Source organism: Glycine max, chromosome 9 (genome assembly GCF_000004515.6).
Source record: "Glycine max cultivar Williams 82 chromosome 9, Glycine_max_v4.0, whole genome shotgun sequence".
Taxonomy (NCBI): Eukaryota; Viridiplantae; Streptophyta; class Magnoliopsida; order Fabales; family Fabaceae; genus Glycine; species Glycine max.
In genome coordinates, this window is record NC_038245.2 from 5,703,411 (window position 1) to 5,712,663 (window position 9,253).

At 32.7% G+C, this 9,253-nt stretch overlaps 1 protein-coding gene across 1 annotated transcript; it reads left to right on the forward strand.

Moving 5' to 3' along the window:
• Positions 1-481: 481 nt before the first annotated feature.
• LOC102659520 (uncharacterized) lies at positions 482-3,050 on the forward strand. The gene is made up of 8 exons (XM_006587955.1): positions 482-626; positions 1,245-1,289; positions 1,443-1,533; positions 1,821-1,998; positions 2,138-2,200; positions 2,309-2,479; positions 2,721-2,792; positions 2,886-3,050. Exons 1-8 carry the CDS (start codon positions 482-484, stop codon positions 3,048-3,050), a joined length of 930 nt encoding a protein of 309 aa, XP_006588018.1.
• The last annotated feature ends 6,203 nt before the right edge of the window (positions 3,051-9,253 follow it).

The window sequence follows — 9,253 nt, forward strand, 5'->3', positions numbered from 1 at the left end:
TTTATGTTGTTCATGTCTCTGTTACCTTTCCCCCCTGATTTTAGAACTTTTTTTCGGTGTTTTCTAAGTTTTGTTTTTTTGTTTTTTATTGAGTTACGTTTGTTTTACAGTTTGCCTTTGGTTGGTTGTTCGTTTTGAGTGCGAGGAATGAAAGTTATACTTTTGTACCCATGTTTGGGTTTGGGTGAGAGAAGTTGAGCCTTAACTTGAGGATGGCTGTTTTTTGTATGCTTTGTTAGCTTTCGTGTTAATGCATTCTTATATGTTTGCCGCCTTTTTTGTTAACTCTATTTACTCACATGGTCAGGTGTTTATTTTTATCAATTCATATGCAGTTTGTTTTTTTGGTCACAGGTTGTTAACTTTGGTTTCGCGTGGTTGAGGTGCTAATTTAATTTTGCCCCCTTTGATTATATGCTTGGTTTTTAATTGATGTTTTGTTTTCCTTGGTGGTGTTGTTCAGGGTTTGTGATATAAATTTATGGCACGTGTTCCTGATAAGATTAAGTTGATAGATGGATCAAGGGAAACTCTTAAGCTTTCTGTAAGGATCACTGATCTTTGGTTCATTGGGATCCCTGAAAAGTCTGAACAAGCCGAAATGATGGTTGTTGATTCTGATGAATGTTTTTGGCCACTTTTTTATTATCTATATCCTGTATTATTGACCATTCAATGATGTATTTATATACTTTGTATATTATAGGGATATGAAATTCATGTTGTTTGCAAACAAGATCAGCTAAAGTCTTGGAAGGCTGATTTGAAGGAAAATTTGACTTATGTGATGCATAATTTTAAAGTTATGAAGAATGATGGGAAATTCAGAATTTGTGGTCATGAATATAAATTATATTTTACTGGAGTTATTGTTGTTAGGCAATGTAATATGGAACACTTACCTTTTAGGAAATTCAGATTTGTTGATTTTTCCACTATCATTGCTGGTCATTTTGAAACTGGACTCTTGGTTGGTAAGATCGTTTGCAATTTGTGCATTGATTTTTATTGAGGTACTTATGGCTTTTCATATAACATGCGTTTATCTTGTGGTTGATTTAGACGTCATTGGCGTGGTTGATGAAGTGGTATTCCGATATGTTTCATAAAAAATACGAGGGCTGTTTTCAAATTAAAGGATTTGAGGTTATGTTTTAGGATTTAAGTTTTGAGTGTGTGTAATTGTTATTTGTATCTGATGATGATTCGATACTGATACATTTATTGTTGTTTGGTTCTGATAGTGGGCAGGTACTATCCTGCACACTCTGGGAAAATTACTGCTTACAGTTTTTGTCTTATTTGAATGAGGTTGAAGATGAAAGACCCATCGTTATTCTTTTGACACATGCCAGGATCAAGGAAGCCCAGGGTCAATGTAATGTGAAAATTTTCAATTGCCATGCTTACTAAATAATGTTTTTTTCAGGTCTGATCTACAGGATCATATCCGTCGTCAGTCAGTAATTCTTTCAAGGCGTCTAAACTCATGATCAACGAGCTTGTGTTAGAAATCCAAGAATTCAGAGAGAGGTATTTTGACAATGTGTTACTTTTGTGTTTGTAATTTGAAACTGTTAAATATGTAACTAATCTTTGTTGTAGTTTTGCATTTGTTCTATTCTTATAGCCTTTTAAATTTAGGGATTGAGGTTAGATCAGTTTTGACGCCTATTGGACATGAGAGTTAACAGGTTTCAGGGTCATCTCAATTATCATCAAAAGATGCATTTCTGTCAAAGGCTGAAGCAAAAAATATCTCTCAAATTAATGACATTTATGAGATGATGTTCTTATTCATTTGTATCTTCTCTTTGTAGAAAATCTAATGCCCGTTTTTGCAAACAGGAAATTGTTTGTGTTACTGTCGTCAAGATTACAACTATAGTGATGGACAACCATTCATGGTGTTATCCGGCTTGCAGTCAATGTCACAAAAAAACTGACATAGAAACTATGTCATTCACATGTCCATGTGGCAAAGACAACGACCAACCTGTACTAAGGTCATTGATTCACTGCTTAATTGGTATGACCTTCATCAACTACTTTTTCTTATACTGGTATATACATTGGCAGGTATAGAGTTAAAGTGATGGTTAATCACAAGGGCGAACAAACCAAATTTTTGCTTTAGGACCGTGAATGTGCAGAGTTAATTGGTCAATCGGCGGATGAAGTCAACAGACTCAAAATAGAAGTATGTTATTGTATTATCATGTAGTATTTTTTTATTTACAATCAAAATTTGTTAGGTTGCTATCCATTTTGATTGTTCATTTTAACTCATTGATTTTTTCCTTGCAAGGATGGCGATGTTGATTTAAATGCCTCTCTTCAAGTACTAGATAGGCTATTGGATTGTTTCCTTGCATTCAAAGTCAAGGTACAACCAAGGTTCAGGAATGCTGTTGTTCTTAGATATTCAGATGAATCAAACTTGATCAATGTTGTGCTGGATATGCTTCCCGATACTGAGGTTGTCTTTTGTCAAGTGTATTTTAATTATTGTGACTGTATCGATATATTCCATTTGTTTCTTTACTCTCAATCCATATATGATGCAACCATGTTGCAAGATCGAGCGTTCAATACTTGACTCGATTGACCCTACAGAGCTTGAATCTGTAAGCTAACATTGTCTTTTTTTGTTTTTCCTGGTGTATCTTACGATGATGGCATCAAAATTTAGCTCACTCATCAATTAATATTTTATGCAGCAATCTATGTTTATTACCTCCGATGATGATCGTTCAATGCTTGACTCGACTGAGCCTACAGAGCTTGAATCTGTAAGCTACCATTGTCCTTATGTGTTTTTCCTAGTGTATCTTGTGATGATGGCAACAAAATTTACCTTACTGATCAGTTAATATTTTATGTAGCAATTTGTCTCTGTTACTGCTGATAATGACCCTCTTCTCAGGATTCCATTGACACCAACTAAGCGTGCATCTTTTGATGAGTTGGATGATGGACCCAAAAACTTTGAGATTTCACATGCCAAAGTTTCCTCAAATAAATTAGCGAAGCTTTGTCAACCTGAATGAATTATGCTATTCACGGGTTGTGTTGAATGTTTTTTTTATCATCGTATGAATAAATTATAATATTTGCCCCGTGGCACTTTTTGTGGTTTTTACACTCTTTGAATGTGCCACGTGGTTGGAATATTAAGTACTGGGTGTTTTGTAGAATCTCATTGCTGTGTCATTTTGGTTAAGCTCATTTTGCACTTCGAAACCAAAATTGCCCCATGACACTTTTTGTGGTTTTTACAGTCTTTGGATGAGCCACATGGTTCGAACATTAAGTGCTGGGTGTTTTGTAGAATCCCATTCCTGTGTCATTTTGGTTAAGTTCATTTTGCAGTTCGAAACCAAAACTTCTTCTTTTCTCTTTGATTAAATGAAACAATGGTTTTTTTAGGGTTTGCATTACTCTATTTGTTAATGTTGTTATGAAATTGCAATCTGTTCTATTGTTGTCAAAATCCTGATCAACCTAAACAACTCAACTTAACTGATGAATTAAGGTTTTTCTTTTCTCTGCTGAGTACTAACTAAGGAGCGATTCAACACAAGGATTATTTCGATTCCATACTATTACAAAATTGTAATCTATTCAATCGTTGTCAAAATGTTGATCTATGTAAACAAATCATGATAACTGATGAATTAAGGTTTTTTTTAGGGAATTACACAGAAACTAAAACATAAGCTGACATTTACCAATTAAACCCAATTTTTTGGCTACTTAAACATTAATTATTAGTCATTACAATCAGCAAAATAGATTGGCATATGAAGAAATTTTAAAAACTATTTAATCCTATCTTTATAGCTATTGCACAACTAACCTTGAAATTTAATATAATCACTACTAACTAAAGAGAGATTCAAGGCAAGGATCATTTCGATTCCATTAGGAATGAGGATTCTAAATATCACATATTCATCAATCAAAAAGAGATTGATTCTAAATATCACATATTCATCAATCAAAGAGAGATTGGACAACGTTTGATATCAAAGTTTTCTGCACTAGCAGCAACGCCTGTCTCTAAATGGAAATTCAATAATTGTTATATACTAAATTTTTCTACCGTGCATCTTTAGTTGTAGTTTTGCATTCTAATTTCAATTGCATGCTTAGCTTTCTTTTTTATTGCAACAACTCTAGATTTGATACTTGTCATCTCTTCCTCTATGTCAAAAGAAATTTGTTTATTAATTATCAAATCTATTATATACCAACGTCTAATCACATTTAATCCACCAAACCCAAATTTGATATTTGTCGTCTCTTGCTTTATGTCAATTAAAATTTGTTTATTAATTTACCTGTGAATCTTTAGCTGCAATTTTGGCTGCTAATTTCAAGATTTGATACTTAGCATATCTTGCTCTGTGCCAAAAGAAATTTGTTCATTAATTATGAAATCCATTATATAAAAACATCTAATCACATTTAATCCACCAACCCATATTTGATATTTGTCATCTCTTGCTTGATGTCAATTAACATTTGTTTATTAATTTACAAAATATTCCATCTTTTGTTCCAAGCTGAGTTCTAAATTCTTCAGCTCTAAAGATGTAGATCAATCACATAGCTGATTCTACATTAGGAACTTAGTCATATATATAAAATATATTTACATGTGAGTCTGATCATTGTTACATGGGTCATTTGCCAACATACTTAAATTCAACTTCCATCTTTTATTTTCTTTTTATTACACAACTGCACATTTGGAATTCCTTTGATGTATAATTTTCTCTTTGTGCATTTCAAAACTTTGTGGTGGTGAATTGATATATCAAACAACTTCATCGATATCAATTGGAAACATGCAAAACGATACACATGCAAATCCATTTACCTCAGCTAAAGCCAGGATGAATAGGAAAGCTATCCTGCAAAAAAAAAAAAAAAGACTCAGCCTGACAGACCACATGAGGCAACTATAGATTCCACTCTGAAAGATATACAATGTCATGGTGAGAAATTATAAATAAGATGTTTTCTTTTAAAAAAAATAGTCTGTTCAATTTGACTTAATTTGTCTCTATTCTTAAGTCATGACAGCTGATTCATTAGAGGATATAAATTCTAAATCTACACAAGGTACGATGATAGAAAATCTTTGCTCCATTTTTTCTCCAAATTTTAATTATATCTATGATATCTAACAGAAATTGTTACAGCATCTGATTCTAATTTTTTGTCTGAGGATGAAAATTGTCAATCCAACACTAATGAACCTGCAATCAACAATGAAGGTAATAATTATAGCTTTGATATAAGGTTAATGATATCAACTTATATGCTTTAAATTAAATTGTACTATCTCATTAAACAATTTCAGGCTATTCTGACTTGGGTGATCAAGCCATGCAATGTAGGCATTGTAATGCAAAAATGTGGTATAATGAAAGAATTTCAAAAGATAAAAATACAACAAGTCCAAAATTCAGCTTATGTTGTGGAGATGTCAAAGTTGAACTCCCATTATTACAAACTCCACCAAAATATCTTGAACAACTTCTCTTTGATGATTATGCAACTGATAGTAAAAATTATCAGCATAACATACAGACATATAACATGATGTTTGCCTTTACCTCTATTGGTATTAAGCTAGATAAATCTATCAATGAAACCAGAGGACCTCCTACAGTTAGAATTCAGGGTCAACCATGCGTTCGAATAGGCAGCTTATTACCAATGCCTGAAAAACAACCGAAATTTGCACAATTATATATCTTTGATACGCAAAATGAAATTGAAAATCGAATTAATATCATGAGGTAGTAGTTCTTTTGTTTTTTTTTTTATTATCAAATATGAAGAATTCTGATTGGGAAAACATGTTTTCTGACACCAATGGATCTATTTTTATATTGTTTTTTGCAGCCAACATGCTACAATTCAACCAGACATTATTTTGACTTTAAGTCAAATGTTGGATGACCACAATGTCCATGCAAAAAGTTTCAGAATGGCCAGGGACAGATTGGCAGATAGTCAACTAGATAATGTAAAATTGAGATTGATAGCTGGACGTGAAAAAGATGGTCGTACATACAATCTCCCAAATGTTTCTGAAGTTGCTTCCCTGATTGTTGGTGATTTTGATGCAGACTCAAGAAGGGATATTATTGTTGAAACTTAAAATGGAGAATTACAAAGAATCCATGAATTACACTCTAGCTATCTAGGACTGCAGTATCCTGTACTCTTCCCTTATGGTGAAGATGGATATAGACCTAATATACTTCACCGTTCTACATCTAGCAGCAGAAAAAGGAAGAGAAATCGTCTAACGATGAGAGAGTGGTTTGCTTATAGACTGCAGTCTAGGTCAAATGAAGCACAAACTTTGTTGCATTCTAGAAAACTATTCCAACAATTCATTGTTGAAGCATATACCATGGTTGAGTCCGAAAGACTTAGCTACATCAGGAACAACCAAAAAAAACTTAGAGTTGACAAGTATTGTAGTTTACAAACATTATTGGATGCTGGAAGCAGTAAAGGCTCATCTAAAGGAAAAAGAGTGATTTTGCCTTCAACCTTTGTTGGCAGTCCACGTTATATGGATCAACTTTACTTTGATGGTATAACAATATGTAGCCATGTTGGTTTTCCAAATTTTTTTATTACTTTAACCTGTAATCCAAATTGGCCTGAAATTCGCAGAGTACTTGTACCTTTGAATCTAAAAGCAACAGATAGACCAGACCTTATCTCCCGTGTTTTCAGATTGAAGTATGAACATATGCTTTTTGACTTAACAAAAAACACCTGCTTGGAAAAGTAGTCGCATGTGAGTTTGCTATTAATGTGGTTCTTAAACTTATACATTTGTTTATTACTTTCCATTTTTCCCTCATATGATACAACTATGCATAATTTCTATATTACTGTTGCACTATTAATATGATCACCTAACAATTGCAGATATGCACACAATTGAATTTCAAAAAAGAGGACTTCCTCACGTGCATCTATTGCTATTTTTACACCCAGACAATAAATATCTATCTTCAGATGAAATTGACCAGATAATATTAGCAGAAATTCCTTCACATGAAAATGACCCTGAACTCTATACATTAGTACAAAATCATATGGTACATGACCCATGTGAAATTCTATAATCTAAGTCTCCATGTATGAAAGAAGGCAAGTGTAGCTGTTTTTACCCTAAAATGTTTCAGCCTCAAACTGTTTTAAATTCAAATGGCTATCCAATCTATCATAGAAGAAATGGTGGTCGTACAATTTCAAAGAATGGAGTTATTATTGATAATAGATATATAGTACCTTACAATGCAAAATTGCTGAGGAAATACCAAGCACATATAAATATTGAATGGTGTGATCAAAATACTTCCATTAAATATCCATTTAAATGCATAAACAAAGGTTATGACAGAGTCACTACTGTTGTTCTTTATGATGCTAATGGTGCACTTGAGAATCCTATCACTCAAAATGATGAGATTAAAGAATATGTAGATAGCAGGTAATATTAATTTAACATGCATACTTAATTTACTCATTGTTTCTTTAATTAACTTTTTTAATTATGAATATTTTATGGCAGATATATTTCTCCCTGTGAAGCTACTTGGAGAATTTTTGGTTTTCCAATACATGCTAGAAAACCTGCTATTGAGGGATTACATTTTCATCTGCCAGGACAACACAATGTTCTTTACGAAGATGATGATGATATAGATGATATCCTATCAAATTCAAGCATTTCAGATTCAAAATTCTTAGCTTGGATGAATAGAAACAAATATTTTTCAGAAGGTAGAAATCTTACTTATTCACAATTTGTTTCCAAATTCGTGTACAACCAAAAGGCTAGATCATGGAACCTCAGAAAGAAAGGCAATACAATTGGCAGGCTAATATGGGTTCCACCAACCACTGGTAAATTATTTTATCTAAGAATGATGCTTACTACATGCAAAGGACCTACTTCATTTGAGGATATTAGAACAGTTGAAAATGTTCTATACCCTACATATAGAGAAGCATGCTTCGCAATGGGTTTTTTTGCAAGATGACAGAGAATTTGTGGAAGCAATCAAAGAAGCTAAAGACTGGGGCATAGCTAATTATTTGAGGAAATTATTTGTCTTAATGTTATTAACATGTGCCGTTACTAAACCTGAAGAACTTTGGAATCAGACATGGAATTGGTTAGCTAAAGACATTGCATATCATTATAAAAAACAACTCTCAACACAGGTTAGTTATTATCAGTTTGTAACTTTGTATGTTGAATAACATCACATATAGCCATTGTTTAACTATTTTCTTTATCATTTATTACAATTAGACATTGATGATGACCAACTTAAAAATTTAACATTACTGGAAATTGAAAAACTTCTACATGCAAACCAAATATCACTCAAAGTCTATCCTACAATGCCATATCCTAAGGGTGCAAATCTTGCATGGTGTCTAGAGAATAGCTTGATATTATCTGAACTTAATTACAACAATGATGAGGCTAGATCTGAATTCGAAAATCTTTTTTCATCTATGACAGGTAATCTACCAATTAATATATAATAAATTGCATTTAACAAAGTTAAATTTCATCTGTATCTTCCAATTTTGCATCTACTTATTCTTCATTTCTATCAAATCTCAACTTATTTTTTATTCTAGATGAACAAAAACAAATTTATCAAAAAATTATGCAAGCTGTCAACAACAATGAAGTTGCCATGTTTTTCCTATATGGATATGGAGGTACAATAAAAACATACATATGGAGAACATTAGCAAGTTCACTGAGGGCAAAAAATCAAATTGTGATTATGGTTGCTTCTAGCGGCATAGCTTCTCTGTTATTGCCAAGAGGCAGGATTGCCCATTCCAAACTTAAGATACCTGTGCCAATTTTCGAAGACTCAACATGCAACATACTTCAAGGAAGTCAACTAGCAGAATTGTTAAATCAAACAAATTTGATAATTTGGGATGAAGCACCCATGGCTCACAAATTTTGCTTTCAAGCACTTGATCAAAGTTTAACAGACATTATTAAAGAAAAAAAAATCCAAATCAAATTTTTGGAGACAAAGTTATTGTATTTGGTGGAGATTTATGATAAATTCTGTCAGTCATTCCAAGAGGAAGTCATTCAGACATTATAAATGCAACAATCAATTCATCATATCTCTGGCCTTCCTATGAAGTCTTAACACTCACCAAAAAC

What these genes read in the sequence shown, in the direction of transcription:
- LOC102659520 (XM_006587955.1), top strand. Translation starts at nt 482, where the DNA reads ATGGCACGTGTTCCTGATAAGATTAAGTTGATAGATGGATCAAGGGAA. An exon ending in GGTTGTTGATTCTGATGAAT is followed by an intron (nt 627 to 1,244) that starts GTTTTTGGCCAC and finishes TGGTTCTGATAG; the next exon opens with TGGGCAGGTACTATCCTGCA. An exon ending in ATCCAAGAATTCAGAGAGAG is followed by an intron (nt 1,534 to 1,820) that starts GTATTTTGACAA and finishes TTCTCTTTGTAG; the next exon opens with AAAATCTAATGCCCGTTTTT.